This window comes from Cydia amplana, chromosome Z (genome assembly GCF_948474715.1).
Source record: "Cydia amplana chromosome Z, ilCydAmpl1.1, whole genome shotgun sequence".
NCBI classification, from domain to species: Eukaryota; Metazoa; Arthropoda; class Insecta; order Lepidoptera; family Tortricidae; genus Cydia; species Cydia amplana.
This window is the reverse complement of record NC_086096.1, coordinates 25,221,367-25,242,157: the sequence shown is the minus strand read 5'-3', so window position 1 is coordinate 25,242,157 and position 20,791 is coordinate 25,221,367. Positions and strand designations below refer to the sequence as shown.

General features: G+C 39.6%; 1 protein-coding gene and 1 non-coding gene across 2 annotated transcripts; one reads left to right on the top strand and one right to left on the bottom strand.

The window, feature by feature from the left end:
• Positions 1 to 2,784: 2,784 nt before the first annotated feature.
• Positions 2,785 to 20,779, bottom strand: LOC134660622 (transient receptor potential cation channel subfamily V member 5). The gene is made up of 16 exons (XM_063516392.1): positions 20,686 to 20,779; positions 20,296 to 20,474; positions 18,962 to 19,090; positions 18,303 to 18,441; positions 12,582 to 12,771; positions 10,148 to 10,301; positions 9,420 to 9,674; positions 7,660 to 7,897; positions 7,170 to 7,295; positions 6,988 to 7,082; positions 6,754 to 6,878; positions 6,213 to 6,347; positions 5,813 to 5,922; positions 4,117 to 4,298; positions 3,180 to 3,422; positions 2,785 to 2,951 (listed from the first exon to the last, which is right to left on the bottom strand). The coding sequence occupies exons 1-16, from the start codon at positions 20,774 to 20,776 to the stop codon at positions 2,799 to 2,801; spliced, it is 2,544 nt and encodes an 847-aa protein (XP_063372462.1). The 5' UTR covers positions 20,777 to 20,779; the 3' UTR covers positions 2,785 to 2,798.
• Trnai-gau (transfer RNA isoleucine (anticodon GAU)) lies at positions 17,077 to 17,151 on the top strand. The gene has a single exon. It is a non-coding gene; the product is annotated as a tRNA-Ile (tRNA).
• Positions 20,780 to 20,791: the final 12 nt, after the last annotated feature.

The window sequence follows — 20,791 nt, the reverse complement described above, 5'->3', positions numbered from 1 at the left end:
GTTGGTCGTTTTCGGTTGCACTAGCCGACATCCAGCCGGTTCATAGAAATGTAAACATAAACAATGCAATTGGCACTTACCGGTCAAAACACGGTTAAATCGCAAATACTTCACCTTTATATTGGACGTAGATGTTCCGTGACACTTCTGAGATAATAAAAATTAAACCACTATTCACTGCTTAGTACAATAATATATTTTAACCAAAACAACACAGCCGTAATTTTACACAGATGACGCCATATTGCCCGCGGAAGACAATCCATTCGTGGTGTTACAACTATTTAAACAAAGATCACATTTATTACCACTTTTAAACAGTTGTAAATTCTTTTCTTATTATTTAATTAGTTATGATATATGTTTATCTTACATAAGTTATTTATTAGGTTAATTAGTATCACAAAAACACAGGATATATTACACCGGATGCCGCAATGCAATACTGTGGTAAAAAGCTAATCAATGACCGTATTTTTTTTATTTAATATTAACAACTGGTATCAAAATAGAAATAGTTTGATGGCTAAAAGTGTTTTGCCAATAATAATGATATAAATTATCTTATATTTCTAACAAAGGAGACATTCCTTTATTTTTAACCCGTGGAGCGCCCCAAAATTACCGTAGTATGGAACTCCTATACTAGTTACTGGCACACGTGTCTTGTTAGGGCGCTCCACGGGTTAAAAAGAAACAAAACTGCATTAAAGATTTTCTAAAACTCACTTGCATTCATAAATTATTTAATATTAGTAGATTTGACAGACTAATTTGAATTGAGTTCCTGTGTTAGCCGTCGAGTCAATTCCGTTAATTCATAACTTTCTCAATATTACTATTGGCAGACCATAATATAATTTCATCTTCTTCAAAATTAAACTAATTACCTAGTATGTTTGTGAATTTACTACGAGTCTAATCTGCCTAAGACTTATTTCAAAACAAGAGTGCCTATTCGTACCTACCTGCATACAAAAATATATTTGGCAAGCTTATTGAGCGACTGATTAAAGAATGCCGTAAAAGGGACTCTTTACAAAAAGCCTCATATAGCTAATTTTAGTTAGAATACATAATTACATGCCAGGCCCGAGGTTGCAAGCTTGAGCAAGTTACACGAATTTTACCAGACTGAGTGCATATATGTATTCATTCTTTTATATATATATTCGTGTGTTCAGTCTGAATAGTAGGTATTTGAATTTATTGCTAGGAATTGCATATACTCGTAATTCACCAGAAGAACAATGTACTTACGACTAATCATCATTGGGATTGTCGACATTCTTGTTGCATTGAATTGACACTTGACTTGATCATTTCAAGATCAAACCTCTTTCTATCATTGCTTATTTCCATAATAATTCTAATGTTTTGATCAAACTGACCTGACCGTGTGTTGACTGACACTATGACCTTCAACGTTAATTTCAATCATGAATCAATGTTTATTCAGTGATTACCCAATAATCTAACATTCGTTTGATGAAAGAACGATCGTAGTAGGACGGCGGTGGCCGGCGTGTCAATAGAGAACCGCCGAATACATGGTTTAGTGTGGTGGTGTGAGTTTTTGGCGTAATGAGTAGACCTCACAAATACACAAAAATGTGTCCTAGTATGAGTAGGTAGCCCAAATAGAGGTTGAAGTTACAAACAATGAGGTAACAGTGAAATTTGCCCGGCGAACGATGTCGCTTGCGGAGGGTCATAATTAGCACCTTCGTTTATCTACAAACGCAACTATTGAATATAATTTCGTAACGAGAATTTTGCATATTTAATACAAATTTCTCTAATAGTAGTTTATGCAACAGTGATATAATAAGGGTTCTTAAAATTCAAGGGTCGAAGTTACAAAACGAGACGTAGTCGAGTTTTGTAAAAAAAGACCCGAGAATTTTAAGAACCAATTATGAGCTGTTGCATACATTACTTTTTCTATGACAGCTGGAGCAAAAAAAAAAAAAAAAAAGAAAAAAGTTATTATTGTAAATGAAAACATACCTCTTTCAATCAAGATGATCGGAACTTCTATCTTTAAAAAAAATAAAGCAGTTGTATTATACTCATAAGATGACTGCTAGCAGTCATCTTATGAGCCTATAGACAAAGCATTCAAATGACATTGCTTTAGATATCACTGTCAGTCATTTAATTGACACATTTAAGTGCTGGAGTAGAAAAATGTATTTACAGCTCTCACTCTTTTAAAACCATTGTATTACCAAACCAATACTTATGACAGCGATTATATTTGGGTTATATTTAGATATATTATTGAATAACGCTAAATGCCCTTAGCAAACAATGTTAAGTAATAGTAGTGACTCAAGCAATTGGAAGTCCAAAGTGACGTCGACATTATACTTAAACTAGCCTTCGCCCGCGACATTGTCCGCGTAGAAGTCTTTTAAAAACTTCAACCTATTTTTCACCTCACTTGCAATGGGATTTAATTTCCAAAAATCATTTCAACATTTGAAGAATATAGATATAAATTGAATAAGCAATAAGTGTAGATAAGTATGAAGTAAATAACCGTAAAGGACAAAATTATTTAATTAAAATTATAAGTTATCAAGTCAATTAATTACCACTGATGTATGTCCAGTATGTAACTATATCAACGGAGGTGAGTGAGAAAATCATCGAATGGAGGTAATGGGGGGCCCCCTGTGCTCACTGCCTATGATTAAAATTAGGGCCACTCTCAGGAACCAAGGCTAGCGGCCTGTGGCATTTTGTCCCCACCCTAAAATTACGCCACTGCATGGTCTGGACAGAATGCTTGTTTATTTTCTGATAGGGTAATCGCGGCCGGGTGGCGGGGGCGCGCGGCCCTGCGATCCTTGTAGGTCGGCCGCTCGTTGCTTCCTCTTGGCCACGATGCGCTCGTGAGTCCGCTTCATTTCCAGGATCTCTTTCATTTCTTCTTTATCCTCATCCTACAATAAAATGAAGAACCATTGGAATAAATTGCACAGACACTTAATTTATTCTGCCATAATATTTGAGACTGTCGACAGTAATTTTAAAACATTCCTTAGTAGCTCGCAGAGTGGATGCCGATTATACATATGTGGTTAGGTACTATTAGGTACCTACTAGATAATAAAGTCAATGCGAGCATGCTCTGCTGTGCAATAAGTATATTGGTGTTATTGGTGTTAAACCTTTTGGTTGATCCTCAAGACCAGTGCTCGCTTGCCGCTGGCCATGGGCTGCGAGTAGGCCATGAGCTGGCGCAGGCGCTGCGCCGGCGGCACGCCGCGCTCCACCACCAGCACGATGCGCGCCCACTGCCGCTGCCACTCGTTGCGCGTCTCTGCGATCTTCTGGTACGTGTTGCCCATCATGGCGATCAGCATGTTTACGAGTAAGATGGCCACTATAATCATGTATATTACGAAGAGGAGCTGAAAATTAAGCAATGTTTGAACTTACATTAAAAAACCGGCAAAGTGTGAGTTGGACTCGCGTTCCAAGGGTTCTGTACATCAAGTCCGACTCACGCTTAATTGCACATTTCTTATAGGTTTTCCTGTCATCTATAGGTAAAGAACTATTTTGTGTATTTCTTTCAAAATGTTAGACCCAGTAGTCTCAGAGAGAAAGGGCGGGGGTAATTTTTTTGCTATTTTCTTCAATAACTTTTAAAATTATAAAAAATATATATTTGAAATCCTCAAAATGAGCTTTGAAAAACTTTATTTTTTAACTTTCTCAGTTACCCCTCTAAAGTGGCCCCCAATATAAAATTTATTTGTTTACGTTACGTCCGTCTTTGGGTCACAAATTTCCATATTTGTACCAAATTTCTGGTCCAGTAGTTTCCGAGAAAATAGGCTGTGACAAACGGACAGACAGACAGGCAGACGCACGAGTGATATAACGATTCCGTTTTTTCCTTCTGAGGCCCGGAACCCTAAATAAGTACCGTCAAGTGGAATAACTGTGGACGAGTGACAACAGACAGGTATATACTACGATACGCCACGCGAGTTGCCCTGCGTATTCATTTAAACGGATAATTTGATAGTCACAGTTATGTGGATCACTCTTGTCTAGGTCTGAGGGTTCTTAGGGTCGATTAAAAATGTTGCAACTTACTTTAGCTTCTATCTCATGGTCGGTGCGGTCGAACGCGCCATAATAGTCGGAGAAGGAGGTGAGCGACATGAGGAACATGGCCATGATGCTCTCCATGGGCGAGGGCATTGGGTTCGACACCGAGTCGTCCACGCCCTCCGGCGTGTTCGGATTGTCGAACGACAGGAAGATTATGTAATATGCTGGAAATATTTACAAACTTGGATCAGATTTTTTATAGCACAGTCACATATCACTTAATATTTCGGTAGCTACTGGCTTTTTTAAAGAGTACCTAATCTTCGTCGGTCGGTAGGTACTCGTTCACTCAGTGAAATATAAATTGCATCCATGGATAAATTAAAAAACAGTTTAATAATTGACAAATAATAAAAAAACAAGCAACAACGGTTGCACTCCGGGAGTGCCGATAGAAGTGAAAACTCACCTCACTGTGTTACCGACGCCCGGTAACACGATACATACGTTTAGCGGAGGTATTCTATTTATTTAAAATATATTATTATCATTCTCAAATAAGATCACACTTTTTCATTGACATGTTTATTTACATACTGCCATGACAACGTCAAATTATTTGAACATGGTAAAGAGTCTTGAAAAGGAGTCCGCAACATAAATGTCAAATAACATTGAGTTTTTCTTTATTGATTTAAATGCCATTTAAATTATGAGTGGCCACCTTACGGGGCGGGGCTTACGGTTACGTGATCGCCTTACTCTGTCTCGAGTTTATCATTTTTTCCCCACCTTAAAAAGTTCCCAGCGCCGCTAAAGAAGTTTTCACTTCAAAAAACAACGGGTTGCACTCCGGGAGTGCCGGCAGAAGTGAAAAGTCAATGACTAGTGCAAAATGCACTATGTATAATTGATAATTGAGGTTAACGCCATCTAGCGTTAGCGTTAATTACTTACGTAACTTAAACCCCTAAGCACATCACTGTTAGTACTCGAGTTATATTAATACCAGTTAGAGCGAAACTCACTAGATGGCATTTAAAACGATAAAGAAAAACTCAATGACATTACATGTAACAGTTTTTCGATCAGGTCACGTGTCCGACTTACGGTCACGGTTACGGTTACGGTCACATTTCGAGTACCAACCCATTTTTAGTAAAGGTAATTATTTCAGTGTACATAGGGACAAAATTCAGACAAAATAAATACACATGTATCCATTTGTGTCATTCAAACGCTTTTTTAACGCGCGTTGAAAAAGCTGCGTGCGAATGGGGCCTTACGCTGCCTGCAGCACTATGTATAATTGACCCATCCTCCTTTCAATTGAAAAACTTTAGTTCCGAAATTGCTGGTGTTTAAAATTCGAAATTCAAATTTGTAGCGTTAATTGTTTAAAATTCGAATAGAAATTGCAAAGTTACCATGCAGACCTCGCATCTAAATATATTTGGTCATGGTATTTTGAGTTTTATTCACCATGTTACTAGAGTTCACTTTTATTAGCGATTTCATCTCAAATGCCATCTAAATGAGTGGTCATGTGGTCCTTACGGTCACGTGATCGCCTTACGCTGTCTCGAGTTTATCATTTTTCCCCACCTCAAAAAGAGCGCCGCTAAAGAAGTTTTCACTTCAAAAATATTGCAATTTGATTTGTGAACCTGTGTTAATTAGCTTTTTTAAAATCAAATATCTAGAATAAAACTAGCCGTAATAAATGAGACTTACTTACCTTGAGAAAAGCCCATTACAAACACTAGATAAATGCAGACGAACCGCAGCAAATCTCCCATCACCATTCTGTAAATCATCACCACGAACGGACCCACAGTCTTGAAACCTCTGCAAGAGAAAATACACCCTACTTTTGTAATCTATGTAGGTACAACAAACAACTCGCCCGCTTAGCAACTTCTGCTGCTGACTGTACTTACCTACGATTTGAAAACTGAAATGGCAAATAAATCAAAAATCGCGTGTGTTTGCAATGTACCTTAAGTTTGAAGACTTTGAAGTTTACTTTTAATGGAATCACCTACACATTTTTATACGAAGATCCCGGTTATCATTATTACTTGCCGGACTTTTAACCTTTAATTTACAATGTAATAAAGTGTAAATAATTATGAGACCTGCAGAAGAAAAGGAAGTAGGGTGCAGTGGTGAGCATAATGATGACGGCGAGGTGGTCTTCCGCCTCGTCGGCGCACCACAGCCGCAGCGTCGGCAGCGCCACCATCAGCAGGCACGAGAACAGGAACATCACCCTGTACACACTAATCTGCTCACGCACACTTATATTAAACACCTACCGTTACAATGCTGACAAGTTACTGCTACTGCATACCACATTATTTAAAGGTTCTATCGATTTTATGTATCATTAAGTACATCATTAAAATTGCTAAAAGAAATATAGGTAGTTACAAAATAGATATAGTACGGCTCTTCTCAGGTGAACTTTTCGCTTCGAACCTTAATCTTTCAAACAAAGGCCATTGTCTCTATTATCGCAAAGCCGCTAGCTCCCGACTTAGCACGTGCCAGTACAACATTAATATTGAAAAACAACCGGTATCGTCATAGTATTAAGGTATACGGATATACGGAGCCAGCCACAATACTAAAAGAAGTAGGATTGAAAAAACGTTTTATTTATGTATAGGTGCATACCTGGATGGCACAGTGCTCAAATTCTCAACAAACATTTTCAAACCGAGAAATCTTGCTTCTCGTAACGCTGCTCCGATATAAGCCAGCGCTCCTAGCCAAAGCAAGAGCTCTGCACAAATTCTAACCTGCATACAAAAAAAAACATTAACTACTTACATATTTATATCATAGTAAATATATTAGGTTTTTATTTTATTTTATATCCACACTACAACTTTTGTATCTCCTGCTTACTTTTGCTTGCCAAGAATCAAAATTCATCAGTCTGCACTCCTCTGTGAGTCCCTCCCACCAGTCCTCCATGTCGGCTTCCTTTGGTGGTTCAGTTGCTGTAAACAATTTACTAGTTAATGCATAGTCCAGTGGTTCTTCATATCACTATTACCTACCTACTCATATTCAATATGTCAACCTACGTTTGTCCTTCTCCTTGGTATGGCTTTTAAAACGAGCACATGGTCCACTGCCGGATTTAGTTTCGTTTAATATCTCCACAGCCCCCGGCTCTATTTCACTGGGATTTAGCGAGGACGTGCAGTTTTCTGAAAAACAATAGGTGCATAGAACCTGCAAATTTATATATTAAGTATCACTACAATCTTATAATGTGACTAGTTAACATAGGTTATTTTAGCGACTAAGCTCAAAGTGTAAAATTTGCACGACTTATTTAAATTAGCCTAAGATCTTGTATATATACTATATCTATCGCAAATTAAGATTTATGTTTAAGATCATCGTATCATCATCAAATGGCGGACACGTTTATTCCAAGAAACTTCCGTTCACTGGATGAAACAACATTTCATAATTTAAGTAGTTTCATTACTTGGCCAGAGGCTAAAGTCACCTTTTTAAACTTCGAAGTCAAGTAGAAGTTAAATAGTAAATTATTATTACTCTTACCCGTATCGGTAACAATTTCAGTATCATTATTAGTAGTAGAATTAAGCGTGGTCGTGTTGAGTGCGACGTGGTCGGGCGGCGGGCCGGGGCGCAGCGTGAAGCATACCAGGCTGACGAGGAAGTAGCACGAGAACAGGATGAACTGCCGGTAGAACCGAAACTTGACGAACGTGTTCCACTTCGTCTTCAGCAGGTCGATCAACATGCCTTCCAGCAGCTCCAGGTGCTCATCTTTCTCCTGAGGACCATGAGATGACAACACCATCTAAGTTGGTAGTAAATCTAACGTTCATATTCATATTTATTGTTTGTCTTAAACATAAGTAGGTCTTCACGTATCCATTATAAAATGAAAAGCTGGAACAAAATTGTTTCTATCTCGGGACAATTAGATCATGTGCCTACATGAACACCTAGAAGTTGAGATACGATTACATTGCTCCCTTGAAAATATATAGGTATACAGTCACATGTTTTAATTTATGGCCCATTTTCGTACCTTGTCACAGTGATAATCAATATGAAAGTCGCTAGAGACCTCATGCCACCGAAGAAAGAAAGAGCGCGCCGCGCTCCCCTCATGCTATTGTCACTGTGACAAGGTACAAAAATGGGTCGTAAATTAAAACATGTGACTTACCTATATAATAGCTATTACCTTCATTAGGGGAGACTTGTGGCAAAAAAACGTTTGCCGTCGTCTGGTTAACGTAAAATACCTATTTTAAAGAGACGAAGGTATGAATACCTATTTACGAAATAAAATTATTTCCGACACATTAAGTAGGACTAACATTCAGCTTGGGCTGGCGAAGTGAAAAAAGTTCACCTGATCGGCTTGACTAAGTACTATATTAATAAGTACATAGTTTCGTCAGTAAACGCCGCCATGGATAAGTATGGATCAGAGATGTGACTTATTTGAAATACTTGTATTTAAAATGCAAATACAAAATGCAAAATACCTATTTTGTATTTTGTATTTAAATACCTTTTGAAGAAAACTATTTTGTATTTTATTTGAAATAGTTTTTGTGACCTATTTTCTATTTTCAAAATACAAAATACTTTATAGTAGGTAATGTAGGTAGGAGTTACAACCTCTTCTGATCTTACAATCCTGGCAACTCTCTCATTCTTTTAACATGGAACTGTTGAATCTGTTTAGTAACGTCGCACATGATCCCAAGTGTAGCGAGTGGTTAAAAAAGGGGAATCTTGAGTGTTACGAGGGTTTCAAGGTACGAGAGGAGAACAAACTTTTCTGCCCTGATGAAACACAAACGAGACGTTTTTATCACACTAACGAGAGGCATTATACTAGCTGTCAAACATAACAAATCTAAATTAATGCTTTTAAAAATTGTCCGTTATAAACCATCATCCATCGGATCCATCCTTCCGGTTAATATGAGCAAACAACTAGAAATTTGCACTTTAGATAGAGGACTGATTGACACACTGTTTTCAAAGAATAAAGAGAGTCTTTTCAATTCGGATATTCTGAGTAATACTTTTTAATTCAGACTAGGTATTCACTATTCAGAGTACCTTTTATCGCAAAGTATTTGTATTTTTAAAAAGTATTTTGAAAATACCTATTTCGTATTTTGTATTTTAAATACAAATTCAAAAACTATTTTGTATTTGAAATAGTATATCAAGGAAGTATTTGTATTTTGTATTTAAATACTTTTTATAAAGTATTTTTCACATCTCTGGTATGGATGTACAAAACATGTCCAGATCGTTAAACTTACCCCGAAAACAACCAAGTTAAGAGCGGAGTCTTTATTGATCAGGCCGGTCTCCGTGTCGATGGTGTCGGCTCCGCCGAGCGGGTAGGCGGCGCACGTGGTGGCGCCGATCTGCCAGTAGATCTCGCGCTCAATGTTGAGGATGTGGAAGAACAGCTCCGTACGCGCCAGCTTAGCGGCCAGCGTCAGTGGCGTCAGGTTCTGCACGTTGCGTATTTGCAGCGACGCGCCCACCTCGTACGCCATGTCGAAGGTACTCTGTCAATCACAGTGGCTAAGTAGTTGTAGAATTTATTAGACACCAAGTGAATGTATGTACAAGTACTTCTATTTTTCCATATAAATCTATCGAATTTTAGAACTTGACTGGATGGAAGTCTTCCCTAACTTTATTGTCGTTCAATGTTCTAATAGCCTCACTGTTTAAACTATATCCAGTAACGATGTCGTGTCGATTAAAATGTGTTTAATACCCTGTTAATAACTAGTTATAAGGATGTTGTGTCACTGTCGCTAACTTTAATTAAAGGCTTGATAATTTTAGAATAATAGCAGACTAACTCATTTGAAAAACATTTGCTTCGTAGGAACATAATTTTGTCAAGTGACATACTTAATGTACACCTGTGAACTGTGAATAACGGTAGTGACAACGTAAAACGTTACTGATTATTTTCTCTTTGGTAATAATGGTAAACTGTGTAAGTTTTGACACAAGAGCCATCCATCACCATCTTCTGGTAGATGACGAGCATGTGCAGCACGGTGTTGCCGTTGGTGTCTTGCAGGTCGGGGTTGGCGCCGCGCGCCAGGATCAGCCGGTAACACTCCTCCTGCCCCAGGCACGCCGCGAAGCTCAGCGGGTACTCGCCCCAGTACACGTATCTAATGCATTACCATGTTTAACTACATACTAATTAATGTTTATGTGGCAAATTAGTTCTCGTCACGGACAAGACATCCTCTAGACTGAGCATAGTAACGCTACCCTCTCTGCCAGTATATAAGGTAGTTTTACTCCATCTTCGAGTCAAAGAGTCTTTGAACGGATCAATCACGGCACGGGATTCGCTCACCTCGTCCCCCCGCACCCCCGTATTTTTGGCAGCATCGGTTTCATGAAATAATTGCTCTAAACTCCGTCTAGAGGATTCCTAGTCTATGGTTCTCATTGACGCCTTGTATAATCTCGGATAGTTGCCGAAATACCTTGATCAAATTGTTAATTGTTCAACATTAAATGCCTATGTTATGGAGTAATTAGGGTTGCCAGATTGTCGGGATTCGGCGGGATTCTCCCGATTTTTAGCATGTGTTCCCGATTCCCGACAAAGTGAAAATTGTCCCGAAAAACAGCATCACGTTATAAAACAATAAGTTCAAGTTCCGAACTGTCGTCGAGCGAGCCAGCGACCCGCGTCGAACCCGTCAACGCGCGCACGCCGCGCGTGGCTAGATTGGGCAGAGCAGCTGACGTAGTGCCAATAATGTAAAATATCGTTGTTTTTAATATACAATTAATTTAATTTGAATGGTTTTTTTCCCGACTTAAGGCCCAAAATCCCGAAAAGTTGATATTTTTTCCCGATAATAGCGCCTTTCGATCTGGCAACCCTAGGAGTAATGCAGGGGGTACCGTACACAATTGTTAGGTAGTCAAATGTTACACTTTCATTTCATACCAGTGGAGATCGTCCGCAAGCTACTAGAGTATTTTATTTATTAACTTATATGCCGCGATTTTTTTAACCATGATAGCCGTTTTTTAAGCATCTGCGGTAAGGTAGAGCCACCCTTAGGTTCGGTTTTTAATACCTAGCACACTAGAAACACTATAGAGACAAACCAAAGAAAGTCTGCAGCGCAATAATTTGACATCGAATTAAAAAACTACATATGGCAATGTTTTTTAAGCAGTCAGTAAACGTCATGCACTATGGTATGTGTTTGTCAAAATCGTTTAAATATTCATTGTGTTTTGTGATGAACGGAATAAACATGGTGAAACCTTACAAAACCGGCGTGCGGGAGTTACTTTTCCGCATGACGAATAATTTTACACTTGTAAAAAGTCAGCACGAGGCGATTCAAGCTGAAAAACGACAATGTTTACAAAATTTGGAGTTGCTGACGGGTAAGTGGAATGAAACATCTTAATACTTCACCATATGTACCTACTTAGATAATATAATATTGGTTTAGACTAAGGTTTCACAGCAAATTAAACACACCTAATAGGTATAGGCATACTTATGAACTTCCTCTAACATTTCGAGAAACTCATTGGTACTAGCCGGGTTTTGAGCTCGAACCCACAACCTCCATGCTTATGCTCACGGCATGGGTACCTACTAGTTAAAGCTAAAATTAATTTTTAATATATGTTTATTGTTTTAATGGTCTATTTCGTTTTTCCGAAAACTTTAGTTCGCAAATTGCGGGCAATTTCTCTGTCAATCTAATTACGCCTTAATGGGAGTAAAAGAGGAAGATGCTCGCATATTGAGAACTTCGGTGTTCGCGGTAGGCCCTCTGTACCTATTTCCCGCCGTCGCGGATATTACAAAAGCTTATTAATTTTGATGAAGCCAAATGTCACATTCTCCCAATATTATTTATCAATATTAGTATATGTCTACATATTAATAGTGACATCTATTGTTGGAATGAAATTTATTTTACCATAAAAATTAAGCTGTGCATACAGCTTAATTTATTCATAGACGGTAAATATGGTAGAAATTTCACAAGTATCAAGACTATTTCATCCATTTTCTGTGGTGTTGTCGCATACTGATTTTTAAAAACTACTTTTAATCTAGCGCTGCAGACTTTCTTTGGTTTGTCTCTATAAGTACCTACTCTATATAAGTCTCGCGTCGAGTGATGGTCCCCTATGATATGACAGTTTCTTCAAGTCTCTATATCTCGTATTTTGTTGCTTAAATGTTACATTTTCAAAATAAATTAATGTGGTAAACTTCCCAAAAATCTACGTCTCTACAAGAATTTTACGTGATAGCTACTCCGTATAAAAAATGAACTGTCATAGGGATCATCATTCGAGGCGAGAGATATATAGGTAGAGGCGTATTTGTTAAGTCTCCCTAAGCCGCTCTCATGAGATGAGCGGAGTAGAGGCTCGCAAATCGCACTGTTCCTCACCCGTCGTAGTTGGTGTTGTACTGCACGTTCACCCACTCGTGGTCCTGCGAGTCGGAGCGCGAGGCCTTCTGGTCCTCGGGACACATGAAGTTGCCGTAGCAGCGTTCGTGGTAGTCGGCGCCGGCGTCAAGGAAGAACTTCACCATCGTCGGATCCTCGTTCGTGATCGTCATGTGGAGCACGCTCTCACCTGTGGGTTTACATGGTTGTTCTCTGTATTATATAATAAGTGTTAAAACATGAATATAAAACTAATTACTATTAAAATAAACTAAAATTAAAAATACCTATCAAAATTTTGTCCCTTTGGTAGGGTGCCCATCACGCAGGCAGCGCTCCCGCGCTGCATTGCGATTGCAATTCTCTGTGCGAGAAAACTGCCCGCGCGGGGGTCGCCCGTTGCCTCCTCAGTTTTTTGCCAAGCGCCTTGAAGAGCATCTGTGCGCCTCTGCCCCACGAACCACGACGAATTCGGATTATAAAAGTTAATTGACACTTACTTGAATGAATTGAGCATTGAGCATTATACAACGAAAAAAAAGGAAACTCAATCAATAAAGGAGCCCACTGATTATCAGTCCGCCGGACGATATCGGCCTGTCAGTTGTTCGGAACTGTCAAACTTTTGTTCTAAGTGACAGGCCGATATCGTCCGGCGGACTGGTAATCAGTGGGGCCCTTAACACTTCAAATTATAGTCAAAACTCAAAACGCACAATATGTTAAAAAGTTTCAGGCCACCTGCTATCAAGCCTTTAACTTAAAACCTACTCGTAACTATAATTTGGTACTTGTACAGTCGGTTCCCTAATATAAGTACCTACACTTTTCTATACAATTAGTATGGCAACTTGGGCACTTAACCCAACCCAACCCAACCGTACGAGTCGCTTATCAGTGTGATGGAGCATAATAAATAGGCAGTGAGAATGTATACTTGGTCAACCAGATCTTGACAGTAGAAAAAGGCGGCAAATTTGAAAAATGTAGGCGCGAAGAGACATCGTCCCATAGAAAATTTGAATTTCGCGCCTTTTTTTACTGACAAGATTTGGTTGACCAGCTATAGGTACTCTTTTCTCATTCTACTGTTTCTGACAAAACTGTTTTGCCAGACTATACAGCCTAACCGTGAATGCCCTAGATTCTTCCCAAAAAACAGAACACAAAAGATTTTTGGGTTAGATATAAGTGAATTCCATCTTTTTAGGGTAACCGAACGTAGGAAATTAAGTCGGTTTCGGTTTAGAGATTCTTTATTCTCATAAGAATTTGTACAATTCACTTAAAATTAAATATGTATACAAAGGTACGTTATCCATCCCTGCTTCGTGTATAAAATAAGTTTGAATTGAAGTGAAGCACGTTATAATTATTTTATTACATACCTTTGATTGAAAACCGTGATAGAACACTTGCCAAGTGAGAGGAAATTATTAGTAAAGAGTTGTGTAATTTACTGCGGCATATATTTATCAGGTGCTCTATCAAATGAGGGCTTTGGCGTAGAGAGCCCGCCTGCCGGCCGCGCCGCGGCCAGTGCGCGACGAAGGGCTGAAATGCCGCAGTATTTATTTTAATTACTTATTTTATTTTCTTGATTGCATTATTACTTAATCTATATATATAAATGCAAGTGTCCTGACTGACTGACTGATTCATCAACGCAGAGCCGAAACTACATAAGCTAGAAAGTTGAAATTTGCACACCAGGTTGCATTTATAAAGTGTACAAGAGATAAGAAGCGATTTTGAAAAATTCAACCCCTAAGGGGGTTAAAAAGGGGATAAAAGGTTGTATGGGGTACAAGTTTTATTTTGAGCTAGGAATTTGAAAGTTCGTAAAAAGATATATTATTAAAATACAAGAATACTAATTTCAGCGTTTTGTAAAATTCATCCCCTAACGTGGTGAAAAAGGAGTTGAAAATATGTATGGAAATTAAAAAAAAATCGAGCGCGGGACTTGAAACTTTGTATATGGGGATATTATTATAAGACAAAAAAAGTAATTTCAGCATTTTTGAAAATTTATCCCCTAACAGGGTTAAAAAGGAGTTGAAAATATGTATGGAAATTAAAAAAAAATCGAGCGCGGGACTTGAAACTTTGTATATGGGGATATTATTATAAGACAGGAAAAGTAATTTCAGCATTTTTGAAAATTCATCCCCTAACAGGGTTAAAAAGGGGTTGAAAGTTTGAATCCATTACAAATGCTTTGAAACTTCTTAGAAAGGCATAATAACAGATTACAAAAAAAAGTAATTGCGACGTTTTAGGAAATTCAACCCCTAAGGGGGTTAAAAAGGGGATGAAAGTTTGTCTTGGGGTTCAAATTTTATTGTAAGCTAGGAACTTGGAACTTCGTAAAAAGGTATTATAATAAAAGAGAAGAAAACTAATTTCAGCGTTTTTGAAAATTCATCCCCCAAGGTGGTGAAAAAGGGGTTGAAAGTTATACAAACTTCATAGCATATCAATTATTTTTTTGAGTTCGGGACTTGAATCTTTGTATAAGGGCATATTATAAGAAAACAAGAAAAGTAATTTCAGCGTTCTTAAAAATTCATCCCCCAAGGTGGTGAAAAAGGGGTTGAAAGTTTGTATGCACATCAAATATTTTTTTGAGTGCGGGGCTTGAATCTTTGTATAAGGGCATATTATAAGAATACAAGAAAAGTAATTTCAGCCTTTTTGAAAATTGATCCCCCAAGGTGGGAAATAGCGGTTGAAAGTTTGTATGGAGATCAAACATTTTTTTGAGTGCGGGACTTGAATCTTTTTATAAAGGCATATTATATGAATACAAGAAAAGTAATTTCGGCATTTTTGAAAATTCATCCCTCAAGTTGGTAAAAAAGGGGTTCAAAATTTGTATGGAGGTCAAACATTTATTTGAGTGCGGGACTTGAATCGTTGTATAAAGGCATATTATTAGAATACACGAAAATTAATTTCAGCGTTTTTGAAAATTCATCCCCCAAGGCGGTGAAAAAGAGGTTGAAAATTTGTATGCACCTGAAATATTTTTTTGAGTGCGGTGCTTGATTCTTTGTATAACGGCATATTATAAGAATACAAGAAAAGTGATTTCAACGTTTTTAAAAATTCATCCCTTAAGAGGATTAAATAGGGGTTGAAAGTTTGTATGGATATCAAACATTTTTTTGTGTGCGGGACTTGAATCTTTGTATAAAGGCATATTATTAGAATATAAGAAAAGTAATTTCGGCATTTTTGAAAATTCATCCCTCAAGTTGGTAAAAAAGGGGTTGAAAATTTGTTTGGAGGTCAAACATTTATTTGAGTGCGGGACTTGAATCGTTGTATAAAGGCATATTAGAATACATGAAAATTAATTTCAGCTTCTTTAAAAATTCATCCCCTAAAAGGTTTAAGAAGGGGTTGAAAGTTGGTAGAGAGTTCATATTGTATTTAAAGCTAGGAACTTCAAACTTCGTAAATAGGTAGTTAGGTAGTAGGTTTTACTAAATAGTGGACTTTAAAATATGCTGGGGGTTGAGAGGGATTATATCGAGAACAATTTTATTCAGTTAGGGGCTTGAAACTTCGTAACCAGGTTGTGTATAATAATTAACAAATGATTAACAGTCCCTACTGCTATCTTTTGCTGCATAATGTTCTAAGCTAATGTAGAATTGTATAACCACCAATATACAAATCCACGCGTACGAAGTCGCGGGCAACAGCTAGTATAAATAAAATGTTATATACATAAATATAATTGCAATTATGCTACATATATGCAACACTTTAGCCCTTTAGGTATTGTTTATTTAGAATTTAGACATAGGTATTTTTAACCAGTTTAATAAAAGGTGATTTAACTGTTTAATTAATAACTTCTATTTACCAAGCAAATAATCAAATAATATATAGGTAGCACTTAAGTCTGCGATTCGTTGATGTTTACCACTGAATCTCTGCACGTAGGTATGTACCTATCTGAAATATCTGAATGAATAGCATTTTTGTATTATTTTTCTGTCTCCTGAAAGGAATGGAAAAAATTAGTTCATACATATTATGTAGTGGGTATATTTTTTTACCAAGCAGAAACGTCTGCGAGCGATACTACAACATTTTTATAATAAAAGAAAAAACCGGCCAAGTGCGAGTCGGACTCGCGCACGGAGGGTTCCGCACCATCAACAAAAAATAGAGCAAAACAAGCAAAAAAACGGTCACCCATCCAAGTACTGACCCCGCCCGACGTTGCTTAACTTCGGTCAATAATCACGTTTGTTGTCCGAGCCCCACTTAAATCTTTATTTTATTCTGTTTTTAGTATTTGTTGTTATAGCGGCAACAGAAATACATCATCTGTGAAAATTTCAAATGCTATCACGGTTCGTGAGATACAGCCTGGTGACAGACGGACGGACGGACGGACGGACGGACAGCGGAGTCTTAGTAATAGGGTCCCGTTTTTACCCTTTGGGTACGGAACCCTAAAAATGGGAACATGCACACCTCCGTAGCTCAGTTGGCAGAAGTGATTGGACCGATGTTCCAATGGTCGCAAGTTCGAGTCTTGCCGGAGGTGTGCATTTTTCTATTTTTCCTTTAATATAAAAATTACTAGGTAGTCAGGTACATAAATTATGTATGTTGGTAGGTGATCTCAAAGTAAGTATTTTTGTATTCGTGCTTCTAATTGAACTCATGTTATCTTACCGTAGTACTCGTCGCTCATGTACACGTCGTTGATGAGCTTGGGGTAGAACCGCAGCAGGCGCTTGGCCAGGTCGGTCAGCAGCGACGTGGCGTTCAGCAGGCACAGGTGCAGGATCGTCTCGCCCACGGGCCGCGCTGCTGCGGTAACGTCTTATCTTATGTTATCTAACCCTAGTACTCGTCGCTCATGTACACGTCGTTGATGAGCTTGGGGTAGAACCGCAGCAGGCGCTTGGCCAGGTCGGCCAGCAGCGACGTGGCGTTCAGCAGGCACAGGTGCAGGATCGTCTCGCCCACGGGCCGCGCTGCTGCGGTAACGTCTTATCTTATGTTATCTAACCGTAGTACTCGTCGCTCATGTACACGTCGTTGATGAGCTTGGGGTAGAACCGCAGCAGGCGCTTGGCCAGATCGGCCAGCAGCGACGTGGCGTCCAGCAGGCACAGGTGCAGGATCGTCTCGCCCACGGGCCGCGCTGCTGCGGTAACGTCTTATCTCATGTTATCTAACCGTAGTACTCGTCGCTCATGTACACGTCGTTGATGAGCTTGGGGTAGAACCGCAGCAGGCGTTTGGCCAGGTCGGCCAGCAGCGACGTGGCGTTCAGCAGGCACAGGTGCAGGATCGTCTCGCCCACGGGCCGCGCTGCTGCGGTAACGTCTTATCTTATGTTATCTAACCGTAGTACTCGTCGCTCATGTACACGTCGTTGATGAGCTTGGGGTAGAACCGCAGCAGGCGCTTGGCCAGGTCGGCCAGCAGCGACGTGGCGTTCAGCAGGCACAGGTGCAGGATCGTCTCGCCCACGGGCCGCGCTGCTGCGGTAACGTCTTATCTCATGTTATCTAACCGTAGTACTCGTCGCTCATGTACACGTCGTTGATGAGCTTGGGGTAGAACCGCAGCAGGCGCTTGGCCAGGTCGGCCAGCAGCGACGTGGCGTTCAGCAGGCACAGGTGCAGGATCGTCTCGCCCACGGGCCGCGCTGCTGCGGTAACGTCTTATCTTATGTTATCTAACCGTAGTACTCGTCGCTCATGTACACGTCGTTGATGAGCTTGGGGTAGAACCGCAGCAGGCGCTTGGCCAGGTCGGCCAGCAGCGACGTGGCGTTCAGCAGGCACAGGTGCAGGATCGTCTCGCCCACGGCGCCACGCTCCTGCGGCGACACTAGGTACTCAATTATAATTTATAATTCTAAATCACCGAAAATGTATTTATTTATTTATTTATACAAGGAATTCCAACATTTATGAAAGCAGTATTAATTTAATCAAATAGGTACACACTTTCGTCATACATTGAGGTCTGAACTAAATAATTATCAGTACCTAAACTTGCGTTACGTCTTCAGTTATTGACCAAAAGGCTCCGGAATATTGGCATTGGATTTCGTGTGCGATCCCTATATTAAAGCTTTGGCAGCATGGCGGTAAAGGCGTTCGACCTTCGAACCAAAGGTCGCGGATTTGAAACCTGGCTCGTAGCGCGTATAAATGAAATTTTGCTTTCCTTTCACGAACGAAACGAAATACCATAGAAACATCCTACGGAAATCGGACTAATCCCAATAAGGTTCCTGTAGTGCCTGCGCCAACTCGTTAATTGGCCAACGCACCCCGGGCTAGTGAGCCGTGACAAAAAGCCGGAGGTAAGAAGATGACGAGCCGGAAACTTACCTTGAGGTCCCAGCAGAGCTCGCGGTAGTTGGAGGGGTTGGCGTCGTACTCCTCCTGCGTGACATGCGGCCAGTCCTTCTCGATGTCGAACTCCTCGTCAGGGTTCTCCATGCCGCGCAGCGGCGGTAGCTGCCAGTCCGACACACATTACTCTAGTACAGCGGTCGGCAACCCACGGCCCGCGGGCCGCATGCGGCCCGTCAACCTGTCGCTTGCGGCCCACGAGCCTCCCTGGCTATTTCATATGTAATATTAACAAACGACAATGTCTGGTAAAGTCATAAATATTAACAATGTGCGGCCCGCGTCAACTTCGTAAACTACTATGTGGCCCTTGGCTGCTAAAAGGTTGCCGACCGCTGCTCTAGTAGGTAAGGGTAGGTAGGTAGGTAGGTGCTTTTAGATCTGTTGGGACCTACCGCGAACATCTTCCATCCCTATAAGTAGGTACATATGTATTTTTCATTAGGTACTCCCGTTTCACATTATCCAGTAACGAAGCCATACTTATTCTACGAAGCGAAGTTGACAACAACTCTAAGCTTACACCAACACGCATTACTGGGGGCCTAGCCAAGATGCCAACTACGACAACGAAGCTCTTTCTGTCTCTCTACCACTCTTACATATTAGTGCAATAATTTCAAGAGTTTTCCAATGTCTATAATGCGTAGTTGCTAAGGTAATGGGTAGCGTTACCGAGGTAGTACCTAAAGACCTAAAGTCTATTTTTTAACAAGCTTTTATTAGGTCGACCTGTGGTCGACTTGGAATCTTGCAAGTTAAATTTGATCCACTTCCCGGTTTCCGACTGAGCTGAAATTTTGCATACACATGTAAGTCGGATGACAATGCAATAGGTACTATGGTACCATCGAGCTGATCTGATGATGGAGACAGGAGCTGGCCATAGGAACTCTGTGATGAAACAAAGCAACCTAATTGTGTTAGGGGTTTTTAGAATTGTCTCGATGAGTATTAGTTGTCTGTCGTAAGAAAAGTACAGTCAGCGATAAAAGCTTGTACCATAAATGAAATTTATGCCAAAAACTTATTTTATCCGGTAGACTAAAATGAAATTTCATAATATGAACATAAAATAACATTCCATACTGTGATATGTCATTTTAGTCTACCGAATAAAAAAATAGACTTTATACTTAGGACTCATAAACGTCTGTTAAGTCTAACAAGCCGTTGATAGTCGTTTATCCCTGTCTGTCATTTTAACATTTGTAACTTTCAGATGGAGACAAAATTTATCAGATGTTAGCAAAATTTTATGAATAGGTAAGTTGCTTAATCTTTTGACTGTATGTAAATTGTAAACCCACCAGCTTGTGCCTGGGCCGCTCCTTGTTGCGCAACAGCACGACGTGTGAGACGGGGATGTAGCGACCCTTGCCCTTGTTGTAAAGGAAGGGCTCCACCTTGGTCTTGATGGCGTGGTCGATCTCCGCGTACTGCTTGTTTTGCACGGCGCGCTTCATCATGTCCACCAGCAGCCCTCCACCTGAAGTCATATTTATCATGAAGATCGTTAACTAGTTTACATCAAACAAAAAAAGTCGATTAGCTAACTTCCCACAGCAACTTCCTCCAAACTTCCTCCAAATGCAAAGATGATCTGTTATGATCGCCGCGTTAAATTGCGATGGATAACTTAAATCAATTAGGAACTCGGAGAATATTAACTTTAACTACATAAAAAAAACTGTACTCACCCTTAACGTCAACCAACTTATATATTTTCTGGGTGCAAGTACCAGCTTGTTTCTTGACACCACTTGTTACATTACTTTCTGTATTACCCATGTTGATCTAATATGT

Coding starts and splice junctions, on each gene's coding strand:
- LOC134660622 (XM_063516392.1), bottom strand. CDS start 20,776: ATGGGTAATACAGAAAGTAATGTAACAAGTGGTGTCAAGAAACAAGCT. Junction 20,475..20,685: donor TAAGTTGGTTGACGTTAAGG/GTGAGTACAGTT, acceptor ATATGACTTCAG/GTGGAGGGCTGCTGGTGGAC. Junction 5,923..6,212: donor TACTTCCTTTTCTTCTGCAG/GTCTCATAATTA, acceptor TTTCTCTTGCAG/AGGTTTCAAGACTGTGGGTC.